Genomic DNA, 16,885 nt, shown 5'->3' with positions numbered 1-16,885 from the left:
GCTATAAACACTTTGCCCAAGTTTTTATGGTGGGAGTATGTTTTCAAATTTCTTGGATGTGATGCTTAAGAATGGCGGGTTTAAGGGCACACTCTACCGTTTACTAGTTCTGTGAAGTTACTTAACTTCTCTGTACCTCAGTTTCATCTATAGACTGTGGCTATTCATAGTACCCACCTCTCGTGTTTGTGAGAATTCAGAGAGCTGATACATGTCAAATACTAAGGACCGTCTCTGGTACGTGTGGTTAGGTGTGAGCAAAAATTATCTATTATTTTAATATTTTGAGTTCCTTCATGATACATAGGGTTCATCCTCATTATTCCTATGATATCTAAGTTTAAAGGTTTATTTTTGGTTTTTCCCCTTTAATAAAAAAGAGAAACAGAATTCCTTCGGGGTATCAGGGTGTATTTTGAAATTGAAGGACGGATGTTTTGAGCAGAGGCTTGCCACCTCCAACTTGTCTTAATACAGCAACTTACAACATTCATCAGCCGGCGATACAATTTAGGGGGTACTTTTGTACTTAGTAACCTATTATTAATAACGCGGCTATAATAGCGTAGTAGTTTAAGACTCTCAATTCTGAAAAGCTGGGAGATAGCTTATTTCCACAGCCACTCTGTGATTGGCTTAGGCGCGACCCAGGTTGATTTTTTGATTGGCTCTCGCATGGAAAGGGGCTCAGCCTGAGCCAGTATTGCCAAATGTGTGGTCAACATGGCTCCACAATTGGCTTTCCTGGAAGCCGGCAGACACGTGGCTACCGCAGCCCCGAGTACGTGGGAGGACCTAGTTTTGCCGACCGCGAGAGGGCGCCGGCGTTCCCTCGTTGCTCAAGTCTCATTTCCCATAAAGCCTCCGAGTGACCAATCAACTGGCTGTCTCGATACCGCTTTCAAAGTCGGCGGGCCCTTTCACCAATCGTAAGGCAGATACCACCCCCAGCCTGCGGATTGATGGAAAGCTTCGCCAATCATCTCATAGATCTCTGCGATCTCCCCCTCGCTCGCACGGGATTGACGATCCGTCCGGCCAATAGGGTACGCTCAGTCGGCGGGTGGATGAACGCGGCCCTCTGTAATGGCGGAGCGTGGCGGGGACGGGGGGGACGGTGAGCGATTCAACCCGGGGGAGCTCAGGTAAGGGGCTCTGACCCCCCATATATTTCAGCACAGTGGAGTCCCAGGGGCTAGGCTTGTGGCGCGGAGATCCGCGGTGGGGGGGTGGGCGGAGGAGCCGCGGCCGCTCGGGGCCAGGACCGCATGGGGTTGGCGAAGGGGGAAGGGGAAGGTGGCTTGAATGAGAGAGCCGGACCTGGGCTGGGCCGCGGCCTCCTGCGCCTTGTCCGGGCGCTCCCTGCGGTTTTCACGGGTCCCCCGCGCCCCTCGCGGCCTGCGGCCGGGGTCCGGCGTTCCCGCCTTGGGGCCCCGCCTCAGCCGCGTGCCGCCTCCGCTTCGGCCCCCCTCAGCCTTCTTCTCGGCCTCGCACTGCCGCGGGCCTGGTTTTCCTCCTCGACCCCCTACACTCCGCGCTGAACTGAACTCCCGGGGACCTCTCGCCACTTCTGGCCCAGCCTTGCCCACGCCCTCCGCGGCCCTCCTCGGTCTCCGCGTCCGCCCTGTGCCTTCATCCCCACATCGCTTGCTTTTCTGAACTTCCTGTGTGTTTCCGTTCTTTCTCTCCTCCTCGTATTCGTCCTGCCGCATTTGGGAATAACAGCAGTAGCAGCGGCCGTTTGTTACCGTGCTTCGGTGTGCCTGTGGTGTAGTTGCTATTGTCATTTTGCAGGCCCCTCCTCAGTTAAGTTACTTGCCCATCTTACAGGTGAGGAAACTGAACCCCGTAGAGGTTGAGGAAGTGGGACAAGGTCGTATTGGTGGAATTGTGGCTCCAGGAAGTGGCTTGAACCCAGGCGGTCAGGCTCCCGAGCCTGCAGTCTGGATCGCTGTTCCATTCTTCTGCTTACGCCATTGCCCTAAAGAGTGCAGTGACCTTTCTTCCTCTGGTATCTCAGTGCCTATGGAATTTGTAATTAAGATTTGGTACAGCAAGAGTGTCTCGATAAAGTAAAATTCTTCAGTCAGTGACTTTTGAGGACGAGAGGTACAGAGCTTTATGTATGTTTGGTACATTTTTGCCCCCCCCCCCCCCCGCATGGGAAAAATGTCATTTCAGACGTTCAGCTTTCATTCTGAATTGTGCCATTGTCAGCATTTGAAAATGAAAAAGAGCACTGTAGGTTATGAGGACGCTTTGGTATCGTCTGGAGCTCAAGATGAAATTGTATAAAGAAGTGGGTATTGTTACTCAAGTTTTCAGGAAGAATGTCTTTTAAATTCTGAACTGTCACACACAAAAAGCCTTATTTGACAGGAATAAAATCATTTCTTTCAGAGATGAATTTCAAATCCTTTAAACCCATATGTACACTTTAATAATGAGTGATCAAAGTGTATTGTCAGGGTGGTTCGATACTAGTGATAGAAAGTTTATTTTTGATTGTGATCTCAAGAGAATAGTTACTTCAGCTAGTCATATTGGGAACAATACTTTGCATTTTAGAGTTTTACAGTAAGTAGCCTTTTCAGACTTTTTTTTTTTTGACAGAGATCACAAGTAGGCAGAGAGGCAGGCTGGGGTGGTGGGGGGTGAAGGGGGGGAAGTGGGAGAAGCAGGCTCCCTGCTGAGCAGAGAGCCCAAGGAGGGGCTCCATCCCAGGACCCTGAGATCACGACCTGAGCCGAAGGCAGAGGCTTTAACCCACTGAGCTACCCAGGGGCCCCTAGACTTTATTAATAGTAGCTAGACATTGTTGCAAAACTGATTTGAATAGGGTTTTTAATTAGGTGTTCTGTTGCACATATTTTATACCTTGGCTTCTTGGGTTGGAAGTTGCTTCCAGAGCGTATTGTAAAACTATTTCATTTAAATAAAATAATTTATTTTAGCATCTCAGGGTTTAAGAGGAAATTACCTGTTTATGCGGCTTCTTTGATAGAAATTGAGGCCTAGTTTTTGTATTAGTGTCCTTTATGTATATCATGGTGTGTCTGTCACAGTCCCTGGCAAATGAGGAGTTCAATGGATATATGGTAAATAAATGAATATAGGAGATTTAGAGATGATTTCCTTTTTGGACCTATATTTAGTGTGTCCTTTGTAATAGTCATTGACCTCTGTACCTGCTGGCAGTAGAGCCTTGAGCCAGACCAGAAAACTTTGTCCCCAAGGAGCTTCAATGCTAATTAAGATTGATCTAAGTTCTGAATTAAACTAACCTCATCAAATGATCAGCCTGCAAGTGTGAAGAGACTTATGTAGGGTCCTTGAGTAATTGGCAAGGTCTAGGTCTCCTCACAATCTTACCACTTAATTTGACTCCCATCAGTAGCATCTCTCTATTTTTGCCCCTTCTATGAAAGTAATGGCAGCGTTGTCTTCACCACTGGGGACATTGCATGTCTGGATAAAATAGTAGGGTGGTACATGTGTTCTTGTTAAAAAAAAATTATTTTTCTATTCATATAAGTAGCCTTCTCTTTTTCCAAAAAGGTTGAAAGTGGTAGGGTTGTAAATAACCCACAATAGACAGAATTTATTCAGAGATCCAAATGCCATCCATCCCTTAATGGTTGAGGACCATTAAGAAAACTTTTATAGAGTTGTATTTGTATAGATCATTTGTTTACTTACTTGTTAGTGCTTAATGTTTTATGACAAGGTGCTTGCAATCTCAGTTTCCTCAATTGTAAAATGTGAATAAAAATACAGGGGTCCTACCATGGCCAGCTGCCTTAAAAAAATTACTTTTCTGTGCCATAGTTTTCTTCTTAAAAATGGTGCCAAACTTAACCTTATTGGGTTGTGGTGAGAATAAAATAGTGCCCATATTGTCCATATAACTTGCTTGGTATGTAAGAAGTATCCAGTTTTCATTTCATAATAATATCATTATTAAAAGAGTAATGCTTTAACAGTTACCAACACTGGGTTGCAGCAGTATACTAAGGGGAAATTATATTCTATTGGGTAGAGATAATACAGAAGTAAACAAGTGAGAAATTTTTTGTTTATCGTATCATATCATAATTGAAAACTCAAACTGAGCCAGAGAGGACTAGGAGAGGTTTGGGATGGGAAGAGCTTGAGGTAACATTTGAATGAGGCTGAATAATGAGGAGCCAGTTATGTAAACATTTTGGGAAAAGCATGCCAGGCAGAGGCTTCACGGTAGTGAGCTTTTGAAACACTTGATCAAAAAAGAAGACTGGAGTCTATAGAGGGGTCAGGTTATAGGGAGTCTGTTAGCAGTAATTATAGTAATAGAGCTGACACGATAGTATAGCTAACGTTCTAATGTTAATGCCATTTAACACTTACTGATCTTACTATACTGATGTTAGAGCCACAATAATAATAGCTAATACAGAGGACTTAAGTGCTAGGTGCTGTTCCAGGTGCTTTATTGGCTCATTTATTCCTCCTGTTGGAATGAAATAATGGCATAGAGAGCTCAACACGAGTGCTGTACAGATCTGACATCGGAAGGTGGCAACTTTAGGCTGTTTATGGAGGAAGTTCTGTAATTTTGTCACCATTTTTAGTGACAGAGTTGATAGCTAAGCTGTCTAGTCAAATTGACAGTGAATTGCCTTTTCAGGTAGAGCACTGTGCTAGGTTTTGTGGGGGAATGAAAATAATGATAAAGTAGTTTAGTGTGTAACAGATACTATCCTAAATGTTTCACAGGCATTAACTCATCGAACAGAGTTAGGAGGTAGGTTTTACTTCTCTTCCCCTGCGAATTTACATCTGAGTATATTCAGGCTCAGAAATTATGTAACTAGCCTCACTACAAAAGGCAGAGCCCTGATTTGACTTTTCTGTGATTCTAGAGCCTAAATGCTTAACTTCAAGCTATAACTGGGAAGTGAAATTCTAAAGGAAAGAATTACTGTAAATTTTTCAAAAGGGGAGATGCAGACTCAAAGGAAATCAGAAGATTAAGGTACATTGTTAATTCAGTGCTAAGAGTATTTTTCCTTGCTGCTTAATTTTTTTTCTGCTCAAAAGTTAAGATTTTCTTCAGTAACAGTGGCTATCTGTCTTTGGGGAGTGCCTATAATTTGAAGACTGATCATTCTGATAAGATCCTTACTTCTTTTTGTAGTCACCATTTTTACCTCATACTTTGTAACTTTGAGTGCAGGATCATTTGCAAATTTGGTTAAATACACTTGGTATAGTAGTTCGTGGATGTGTTCATAATCCTAGTGTTCTCATGGAAGGCATCTTGGTTCTTAGAATTTTTTGTGACAGTTGAACTACAATGTGGAAAATTTAGATAAAGTTCAAAGGATAATCTTAAGTGGAGGGTTAAAAATGTAGAAAAGTTGGAAGAGCTTGGTGAGGAGAGTATAAAAAATGATTACTTTCAAATATACATAAGGAATGTAACTATTAATCTTGGGAACAAAGAAACAAATTTCAGATATAAAGTAGAAAGTTACAGTAGCTACTGGGAAGACTAAGGTGAACTATACTAAAAATAATTTTTATAATCTACATAACTTACTTGTAAAGTAACTTAGGTACAATATCACCTAGGTATTTATTGGTTGATTCCACACATACTGAGACCTACTGTGTGCAGACCTGCGTGCTGGGAGTATACAGGAGAACAGGACAGACAGAATTCCGGCTCTAAAGGCACTTACATAGACAGCCTGGTGTAGTCTTTAAGAGTCAGTTGCCTGTGTTCAAATCCTGGTTTTCCTGCTGAACCACTGTGAGGTCTTGGGCAAGTGATAAACTTCCCTGTGCCTTAATGTCATCATCTTAAAATGAGGTTGATCATACAGTTGACCCTTGAACAATATGGAGATTAGGGATGCTGACCCCCAGACCCCCTGAGATTTGAAAGCTCGGATATAACTTTTGATTCCCCTTAATCTAAACTATTACTAGCCTGCTCTTGTCTGGAAGCCTTACCCAGAACATAAGCAATTGATTAACACATATTTAATATGTTATATGTATTGTATACTGTATTCTCACAATAAAGTAATCTAGAGAAAAAATGTTAGGAAAATCCTAAGGAAGAGAACATGGATTAGTATTGTACTGAATTTATTGAAGAAAATTCACCTGTAAGTGGACCTGCACAATTGAAACCTATATTGTTCAGGGGTCAGCTGTAGCATCTATCTCATAGGGTTGTTACGGTGGTTATGAATGAGTTAAAAAGAGCTTAGAGTGCTGCCTGACACATCATAAGCAGAATTGTTCATTTTTTTAAGAACACTTGTGAGAGGAGATAGATAATACCCTCTTAGGTGATACTACCTATCTGTTTAAGTGCCATGGAGAAAACAAACCAGGGTGTTTAGAGATTGAGGGATGGGGTGAGGTGCAATGTAGTGAAAGGCTTTTCCGTTAGTAAAAGAACACTTGTGATCTCTTAAGCTCCTACCCACCTCTCCTGTAAAATCTTTGTGTCTGGAAGTAATTTCAAAAAGTTGCAGAAATGAAGGTTATACAGCTAGTGTTATTATTTTGTCTCTTCTGCTTTATTATTTGCACACATGCACGCTCTCTGTTACTCTGAACCATCTGAGGGTAAGATCCATAAACCATGGCCCTTTACCCCTAAATACTTAAGTGTCTGTTTTCTAGGAATGGAGATACTCTTACTTAACTACAACACAGTTATCACTTCATAAATTTACACTGGCACAGTACTTACTCTCCATATCTTAAGTGTTTTCCACTAATTCAAAATGTCCTGTATAGCAGTTCATCTCTTTAGTACAGAATCCAGTCTGGAGTCAGTATTGTGTTGTCATCTCTTTAGCTTCCTTTAAAATCTAGAACATTTCCACAGCCTCCCTTCGTCTTTTATGTATAACATCGACATTTGTAAAGAATACACTCCCATTCCTCCCTTTTTTCTTTTAAGATTTATTTATTTTATTTTAGAGAGAGCACATGCTGAATTGGGGAGGGTAGAGGGAGAGAGAATCTGAAGCAGACTCTGTGTTGAGCTTGGACTCAGTCTCACGACGCTGAAATCATGAACTGAGGCAAAATCAAGTCAGACACTTAACTGACAGTGCCACCCAGGCACCCCTCCTTTCTCCCTTTTTAATGGAACATTCCTCAGTTTGTGTTTGTCTGATATTTCCTCATTATTAGATTGAGGTTAACATTCTTGCTTGGAGTAGGGGATATCGTGTCCCTCTCAGTCATATAATGTCCATTTATCCTTTTTAGATGATAGTAATTTTGATCACTTGGTCGGGGTGTTGCCCAGTTTCCTTAATATGTAGTTAGTAGTTCTTCATCCTGTCCTGCAACTATAGATAGCATATGGGGAGACATTTTAAGACCATCTAAATATCATCCTCATCCAAATTTCCTCCTGAATTTGGTGACCATTGATCATTCTGACTGATGCACTTTTTAACATGTGTGTTAAATGATGACTTACCAACTCCACTTGCTCTTAAGGGCCTTTTAAATTTGATTTTAATTAGAGATCAATAGCTACATTTTGTAATTCTGAGAAGGAAAAACTTATACATTGCTTTCCCACCCAGGATGGCTCAACAGCAGGCCTTGAGATTCCGAGGCCCGGCTCCCCCACCAAATGCAGTGATGCGAGGCCCACCACCTCTTATGCGGCCTCCTCCACCTTTTGGTATGATGCGAGGCCCTCCACCACCACCTCGGCCCCCTTTTGGACGTCCTCCTTTTGATCCTAATATGCCGCCAATGCCTCCTCCAGGAGGGATTCCTCCACCTATGGGCCCTCCGCACCTCCAGGTAAAGAACATAGAGATTGGTTTTTGTCAGTGTCAGTATCAATATTATGTATGAGTTTTGCTTAAAAACTAGTTCTTTGTTTCACTGTTTTTAGGAAAATGGGAGCTGAAGAGAACATTCAAATGTTAATGCGTTTAACAAAAAATGTGTTTCCAAAAGCAGTGGAAACATAATTAGTATAGAAATTCAGAATGGGAATTTAGATGGTGATAAAAAAACCATACATATAAAACTAGGATTCAGCAAGATATTTCTGACATGCCTTTATCTCTTGAGACTTTAGTAGTCTGTCTTTATGGGTTATGAAATTTGAAGTCTTAATAATATATAGAGTGGGTGAAATTTATTTTCAATTGTACATGTTGCCAGTAAATGTAAATACATGTATGTGTGTTTCTGAGCAATTCTCCCCAGAAGTGATGCTTAGGCTAGACTCGAGGAAGTGACAAAAAAGACATTAAGTTTAGTACTTGGATTTTCTCTCCCTGAGGGGAAAAAAAGGGTTATCTTAAAATTAAAATTAAATAAAATTAAAATTAAATAATTCCATTAGAACTGGAATTGTTGTGGGATTTCTTTAAATAAATACTTTTCTGGTATTTAGTTAATTAATTAATTAATTTAAAAGATTTTATTTATTTATTTGACAGAGATCACAAGCAGGCAGAGAGAGAGGAAGGGAAGCAGAGAGAGAGGAAGGGAAGCAGGCTCCCTGCTGAGCAGAGAGCCCGTTGTGGGGCTCCATCCCAGGACCCTGAGATCATGACCTGAGCTGAAGGCAGAGGCTTTAACCCACTGAGCCACTCAGGCACCCCGCTTTCCTGGTATTTTAATCTGAGGCATAATATTTCTTTCTGGTTTATGTAGACCTGGTTATTGTCTGAAATGGTGTCATGAAGGTATCAACTCTCAAATGTCTACTTTTGAGATTGTTTTCTTTTCGTTTGAGTATGTATCTGTTCTCACGTTTATCCAGCCTGCACGTCTCTGAAACCAAATAAATACAGTGCTGTCATCTGCCCTCCATTAGCTTAGATAATCAAGAATGAACTTAACTAAAAATGGAAAAGGGTAATGAGGTAGTATTTAAGTGATGTTAACTCAGTTTGATTGGATTATATTTATGGAAGAGACAAAGAGTTTTAATATTTTGCTTAATGATTTTTTTAAAAAGATTTTATTTATTTATCAGAGAGAGAGAACATGAGTGGAGAGAGGTCAGTGGGAGAAGCAGACTCCCTGCACAGTGGGGAGCCCAGTGTGGGACTTGATCCCGGCACTCCAGGATTGCAACCGGAGCTGAAGGTAGTCACTTGACCAACTGAGCCACCCAGGAGCCCCTTGCTTAATGATTAATTGTCTTCCAAGTAATGGGTGCTTCCTCCCCTCCCTCCCAACAAAGTGTCAGGTGGTTTTGTTATTTCCTTGAAGATTAGAGTAAGAAATAGGTTTTTGACCTACTGTCTCTGGTGTAACTTATAATAAAAGGTGGATTTATTCTGATTTGTGCTTTAAGTGTTAAAGTAGAATATTATAAAGTGTAATGGACTAATGTGACCCTCTAATGGAAATAAATCAGATGGTGTAATGTGATACTTTCTAATGTTTTGATACTTTTCTTGGTCTTGATGGATAAGTGTGTGGTTTTACTTTAAGTCCAGATGATTTCCAGCTAATGGTGCATGAGACATATTTGGGGTAGTTATTTCATAGAACAAGGGTTTTTGTGCAATTGCTGGAAAGACTAAACTGGATCCTGAAAAACCTAGTATATGGGAAAGAAGACAGTTTTAGGAAAAGGAAATCCAGTTTCATGATATTAGCATAGTGTCCCTTCCATTATATAGATTAAGGTGTTTTGGATAATTGAATTTTGGATAATTGATTTTAGAGAAACTGTTTTTAATTCATGTTCAGAATCTGTTTTTAAAATGTCAGGGCACATTTCAGCTTTAGTAAGTAAGATACAGCAGTTTCACTTAAATTGTTTGATTCGGGGTCTTGTTTCAGCAATCTTTGAAGAATGATAGTAAGGGAATTATCAGAGATAGGATTAGATCAGTAATGACTCCAGGAAATTTGTTTAAAAATTTAATATATACCATTTAAATTCTTTCCACTAAAGTAAAATGGACAACTATTTTACTATGTCCTTTAACTTTTTGATATTTGTGTGTTTGAGCTGCATTATTAGTATTACTTGAAAAAGAATGGAAATGATGAATATTTTCTTACCTTATAGTTCTTAATAGGAAAAGAGAATAAAGGGTTAGGTATAACCAGTCTTTCTTTTTCAGTTATTGATACGTTGTTTGTAAAATAATGTTTCTTTTACAGTTGGTTCCCGTTGTAGGTGAGGTATGAAGGCATTGTTGTGTTTGGTGTTCAGCAAGATATATAAATAAATCAGTTTTTTCCTTTTGAAAATAATCCAGTACCCAATGTATGAAATAGTGCTGTTAAGGTATAAGAAAAAAGCAAGATTGATTCATCCATGATGCAATAACAGGGAGGACCCCTGTTAGTGTTTTGATCTATTCCTTTCTGGTCTGTTTTAGTAGTCATTTTTGTTAAAGAGAAACTTGGCTTATTCAACATAGATGAATGTATTTGAATGGGCTCTAAAACCAGTTTTTCTTACAGTACTTTAAGGGGAAAAAAAGATTAATGCAAGTGACCGTTACTGTTTTTATTAATTGACAGAGACCACCTTTTATGCCTCCACCCATGGGAACCATGCCTCCTCCTCCGGGTATGATGTTTCCACCAGGAATGCCTCCTGTGACTGCTCCTGGTACTCCAGCACTGCCTCCTACTGAAGAGATATGGGTTGAAAATAAAACTCCAGATGGGAAGGTAAATTATAAAATGTATTTAGGTTGTTAACTCTTTGCTGACAAGAGAGTAAAAGTTAAAAGTTCTGGCAAATGGAGATAAGTGATAGTATCCTTGCCAATGAAGATGAGTCTCAGACAGGCACCGGATAGGGTAGAACTCCACGAAAGGCTCGCTGGATTGGATTTCTGCACAGATATAAGGTTGCCTGGAGTGCTTACATACCTATTTACCTGTGATTCCAGAAGCTTGTATTTTAAATAGTGTCATAAGGTTTGGTGTTCGCTAGATGGACTCAAAGAATTCAGCATATAGTAGTACTCAGAGCTAAGACTAATTACAGTGAAAGGATCCAAAGCAAAACCAGCAATGAAAAAATGGTGTATGGGGCAAAGACTAGAGAAAACCAAGCATAAGCTTCCAGGAGTCCCCTCAGGGGAATCACACTGAGCATGTTTAATTCTTCCAGCATGGAATTGTGAGAATACGTGTGAAGTGTTGTCTACCAAGGGAAGCTTGCCTGAGCCAAGGAGTTGAGGGATTCCAGGAAATGGTGGGAGCCCTTTTAAAATTCAGGTGTCCAAATGCCAGTCACGGGCCAGCTTTGCAAGCAAGGCTTTCTAAGGAGAGCAGTCTGAGGCTAAGTTAACTTTGAGCACAAGATATAACCTTGGTTTTCCTTTTTATGTTAAAAGTACAGTGCGTTTATTATAGAAAATTAGGGGAAGGGGAGAAAGGAGGGAAAAACTACCTCTAGTATCAGTATACCAACAGCCAATTTCCGTGCACTTTTCTAAGTTTTGTTTTTTGTTTTCATTTTTTTAAAATACCTTCTAAGGCAGGATATAGTTGCGTTAGTGTTTTTTTAATGATAGTTGACAGATTCTGGGATACCAATGATTTTGCTTCCTCTGCAGGTTTATTATTATAATGCTCGGACACGTGAATCTGCATGGACCAAACCAGATGGAGTTAAGGTTATTCAGCAGTCAGAACTGACACCTATGCTTGCAGCCCAGGCTCAGGTTCAGGCCCAAGCCCAGGCCCAGGCCCAGGCCCAGGCCCAGGCGCAGGCTCAGGCGCAGGCACAAGCACAAGCTCAAGCGCAGGCCCAGGCCCAGGCCCAGGCGCAGGCCCAGGCTCAGGCACAAGCACAGGCTCAGGCGCAGGCCCAAGCGCAGGCCCAGGTGCAGGCGCAAGTACAAGCACAAGCAGTAGGAGCTTCCACCCCTACAACCAGTAGCCCAGCACCTGCAGTGTCCACTTCAACATCATCATCCACCCCATCCTCTACCACTTCTACCACAACAACTGCCTCTTCGGTTTCGCAGACAGTATCAAGTGAGTACCAGCCAGCATGTATTTTCATTTAGGGGCTAGAGAAATGGACAAGTAGGGACTGCATTGCCAAATGATCCTAGTGTTTGAGGTGTTATCCTTGATGTTATAAATTCATTTTTGACACCAAGACTTCTGGGTTAAAAAAAGAGCAGGAATTTAAATTAGTAGAAGAAATTATTTGTCCTCTTGGCGTTCATGAAGCTAAACCGTAAAGTGCAGAGGTAGCTGTTCATCTTGGCCAGCAGTAATGCTGGGTGCTGTGGGGTTTGTAAAATAAGTGTAAGTTGTTGTTCCTGCCCTATAGAACTTCCAGTTTTTCTCATTGAGGAGAATAATGTATGTGCAGTAATTAGGAAAGCAGTGTGCCCAATTATACAGTGAAAATAGAAGATGTGGGAATTTAAGAAAAGGGAGAGGAGTAAATGGGTGAACAGACTTTGTGGGTTTTGAGATTAATCATGAAGGATGTATGGTAGGATTTGAGTAAGTTTCAAAGTAAAGAGATCTTTCAGGTATGGGGAACAACATAAACAAAGGTCAGGAGATGAGGATAAATGCAATTTATGGGATTGTTAAGAAAGTCTTCGGAGGTGGGGTGGTTGATAATGGTTGGCATATTCATTCAGAGTGAGACCAGGTTACAGAGAGTTTTGAGGACCAGTGAAATGGGTGAGGCAGGTTAGGTTCCAGGGGTCCAGTATCAGCGCAGTGTTCTGGAACATTTTTCTGGTGTTCTTTTTTTTGGGTGGGGGTTAGTTATTGAAATCAGGGAAAGTTATTAGGAACTTTTTAGTAATCTCGTTTAGAGGTAGGTAGGTCCTAGAATGGGATATAGGGAGATGAATGAGGAGCAGAGATAGAAACAGTCAAGAGTCGTAAGAGAATTTTCATGTATAACGTCACAGAGGCCCCGGGGTTAGACCTTTCCTAAAAAGGTGAGAGGGGATTAATCGCAGATTTTAGGAATGAGGAGAGAATTACTAATTTGCTTAAAAGATTGCCATTAATATTAACACGAGTTCTGGGAGGTTTTTGGTTTTATATTTATGGTACTACTTAATCTTTAAGGTGAGCCCCAAAATACTTAAATAATGATTTTATTGATTTGCTTATTTGTTTTGATACGGGTATGAAGATACCTAGTTAACCCTATAGGTGATTAGAAGTTGGATTGTTTTGCTAACTGGATAATAGAATAAAAAAAGTCCCTTAGCTTCAGGGACTTGGGAATTTTTAATGTCTTTTATCCTATTAAAAATATGTCAGAGAGATTAATCATAGTAGATTCAAATTGGATTGATAACCAAAAGTAACTGAAGAAGTAAGGTACACCTAATACAGAGACAGTTTTTTTGTTTATTTGTTTGTTTTCAGAGACAGTTTTTTTTAACGGCTGTACTTGATACACTATAGACAGGTTGGGGGAAAATGTACTTAGTAGGAAGATATAAGTAATGCTTTACATCTTCATTAGCTAAGGTGAATTCTGATATGGAAGTATTACTGATAGTTACTAGCTGGCTGAAGGGCTTTCCCTTCTCACAGGCTAGTGTTTCTAAAAACTTGTGTGGTAAGGCAGGAAACTGCTAGTTTTTATGGGGTACCTCTTGTCGTAATGACAGAAGGAGATTAACAAAAGCGTTGCAGTTCTGTGTGGAGGCTCTGTTTGCTTCTGCTTTTCTTCTCTTCCTTCTTAGGAAGGAGAAGTAGTCGTACTTTGTTTTAAAGAAAGTTGGTGGCAGTATACTTTAACTGTCCTATATGTATTCCATTTCTGTATCAGAGTGATCTGTCCGTAGGCCGATAGCTATCTTGCTGCTATGAACTATACTATTCAGAACTCCGGTTTGCCATTTTTCCACCACTCTTCACTGATTGGGAGGCCCTTATTCTAAGAACAGAATATCAGAAACCTGTTCTTTTTACTGCCCTTAAACATCACTTTTGATGTTCTTTCTGAGTATTCCTGATGTCTGTTTTTATTTCACTTGGTTCAGTATCCTGAAGTGTTGTCGTACTACAGTCTTAGTATTTCTCCATCTGTTGTAATCACTTGTCTTTTTTAATTAAGATCTGAGGCTGGATTAGGAGTATATTTGAGGCCTAGCCTTTCACTCGATATTTCAGCAAAAGGTGTTAGTAGGAGTTAGTGACCATTAAGTTCTAGCTCCCATCCTCCCAGTTTCCCATTGAATTCTTTCATTGCCTTTATGTCTTTCCTCTCATGACTCATGGCCACTAATCAGATTTAGAAAATCCTGTGTCAGCAGGAGGAGTGGGTTGAGTGAATAACTTTGCCATCTCCGTTGGTGTTCCTTTCCACTTGAAATTTGATGCTTTGTAACTCCTGTTCTTTTCCTGAATATAGTACTTGTTGTCATACTTCTGATCATATCTAAATATTATTACCATAACATTTAAAAAAAATTTGTTGTATGAACTGCGGTATAGTCCTATGGTAAATGGAAATACAAATTAAGAAATTTATATTTTAGCCCCAGTTGAGCATAAACTCATTTTATCCTGTGTACATTTGTGAAAAATGCTGATGAAATCCTCCTCAGGGACGTTGGGAAGAATAATTAGACATATTTTCAGCCATTACAGTATATTATAGATGCTAAGTGGTATATTTATGGGACTGGGCAAATGTTGCATGTAATTTGTATTTTTCACACTGTTATAAAATTATATTAATATGATACTGTACCCTAAGGCTAGGTCTATGCTAGACCAACAATTCATTCCTGGGCCCCTGAAGATACTTGTTTGGCCCTGCTGTCTATTTAGCCAAGGTGAGTCCCGCATTAACAAGTATGAAATTGCTCACATCTTCCCAGCCTAAGTGAGTTTTTCATTATTAGGAGCTGAAAAACGATACAAATTTTGTCAGGTTTATTGGGTGGCTTGTATTCAACAGTGTGCTTTCCCTTAGAATAAAATTGGCATGAAGATTGGGGATGCACTGTTTTATTTCATTTAATTTGATAAATTCATTCTTAGTCCAGTACAGGTAATTGAAGTTTTTCTTTACATCAAGAAAAAATGAAGTATTTGTTACCAGTGAGTTACCAAAATGAATTTTGTTTTGGAACTAAATGGGTTATAAGTAAATGACAAGAATGTTTTATAATACTTGAGAACTGAAGCTTTTTAAAAAGTAAAAAATACAAAGTTTATTATTTTGGGTCTCAATTTGATTTTAAATGTGATAACTAGAGATGAAATGTTTTATTTTTGGTACTTAAAATAATGTATTAGAATCAGATTATCCCGAATTTCATATTCTCCTGGTCTCTCACACTGGAAACACGAGTTTTTATTATTTTTTCTTTTTTTACCTTTTTATTTTGAAATAATTATAGAGAAACCCGACTTGTTTTTTCACTCCCATTTGTTCATACTCAAGTCATCAGTTATTGCATATCTTTTTCTCACTTCTCCCTTGCTTGGACGGTTCCAGATAGGTTGAAATAGATTTTTCCACCTCTGTTCTTCCTTTTCTTCCCATTCATCTGCCAGATTAATTCATCAGATGAACACTGCTTAATTCTCTTCCATACAGAAACCTTCATTTTGCATCCCCAGACCTGTTATATGCTCATGAAATCACACGAATAACACATGAATGCATTCTTAAAAAAAATTTAGACTGTAATGAAGGCTATGTAGCAAAATGTGAAAGGCAGACACAGATGTAATTAGTACATGCGTTTTGGTGTGCATTCTCCTAGGTCAGTTTTCTGCATTTACCTTAGTTCTTCCCTTTCTCTACCCGGCAAAGTATAGACTCCCTAGTCTTCTGTCAGAGCCTTCTACTTTATGCCTCTGGCCTGCCGTTCCAGTCATAACTCCCTGGTTCTTTTGATATGCCTAGTGTTTTACTAGTTGACTGCCTGCTTTGTATTTTCTAAATAATTCCTTGTTGTTACCTCCTCTTTGCTTTTACTCACTTTTCCCACCACTTATTTTCTCCTTCTACTTTGTCATTGTCCTTGTTGAAATCAGTCTTTCAAGGCCTGTCATCAGTGTACAATTTTCTTTACCCTCTCACGTTAGAAATGGTCTTTGCGTCTTGATTCATACCCCTATACATTTATCCCATTTCACTTTGTATTTTAGTTATTTTTTGTATTTCATGTAACCAACTGTTTTCAAGCTTCTGAAAGACAGAGACCTTGTTAGAAATTTCTTGCAGTGCATGGAATGGGCTCTTAAATACTTACTGAATGAGTGAATGATGAATGAATATGGCGACATGGTTTATGAAGGAGTGATACATATTTTTGTTTTATCTTTCATCAGCACCCACAACACAAGATCAGACCCCAAGTTCTGCTGTTTCAGTTGCCACGCCTACAGTTAGTGTTTCAACTCCTGCTCCTACAGCCACACCTGTGCAAACTGTTCCCCAGCCGCATCCCCAGACGTTACCTCCTGCTGTTCCTCATTCAGTACCTCAGCCAGCAGCAGCAATACCTGCCTTTCCACCAGTAATGGTACCTCCGTTTCGTGTTCCCCTTCCTGGCATGCCAATTCCACTTCCAGGTAAACCGATAGATTCTAATAGTCCTTTCCAGCTATGTTTTCATATTGTCAGTTAGTTTGTTCTCATGTGTCTGTTGCATTTGAAATTTGCCTTGAATCTGACCAGTTTGAAATGTTTCTGAAAGATTCATGGCTAACTGCAGTATTTTCTCTTCAGTTTTGGTAAATGTCCTTTTTTTGTTGTTGTTTACATGTCTTAAAATTAGAGCCACATTTGAAACTACACTCATTTTTGGATAATGGCCTCAGTGAATTAAAAATGATCATCTTTTCATGTAACTATGTTCAAATGCAATATCTTTAAAGGATTGAGTCTGTGAAGTTGAGAACT

At 39.9% G+C, this 16,885-nt stretch overlaps 1 protein-coding gene across 6 annotated transcripts in view; it reads left to right on the top strand.

The window, feature by feature from the left end:
• Positions 1-1,050: 1,050 nt before the first annotated feature.
• Positions 1,051-16,885, top strand: part of TCERG1 (transcription elongation regulator 1) — a 61,975-nt gene continuing 46,140 nt past the window's right edge. For all 6 annotated transcript variants that reach the window (XR_004381813.1, XM_032850820.1, XM_032850815.1 and 3 more), the window contains exons 1-5: positions 1,051-1,145; positions 7,605-7,830; positions 10,534-10,686; positions 11,583-12,006; positions 16,312-16,554. Coding sequence is in view for 5 of the 6 variants with exons in the window: in XM_032850820.1 (XP_032706711.1) it covers positions 1,087-1,145; positions 7,605-7,830; positions 10,534-10,686; positions 11,583-12,006; positions 16,312-16,554 (1,105 nt within the window). In the remaining variant the exon portion in view is untranslated. The remainder of the gene's footprint in view (positions 1,146-7,604; positions 7,831-10,533; positions 10,687-11,582; positions 12,007-16,311; positions 16,555-16,885) is intronic.

This window comes from Lontra canadensis, unplaced genomic scaffold, assembly GCF_010015895.1.
Source record: "Lontra canadensis isolate GAN:19392208 unplaced genomic scaffold, GSC_riverotter_1.0 scaffold4, whole genome shotgun sequence".
Classification (NCBI taxonomy): Eukaryota; Metazoa; Chordata; class Mammalia; order Carnivora; family Mustelidae; genus Lontra; species Lontra canadensis.
The sequence above is the reverse complement of the archived record's forward strand: the minus strand, read 5'-3'. Positions and strand labels throughout refer to the sequence as shown.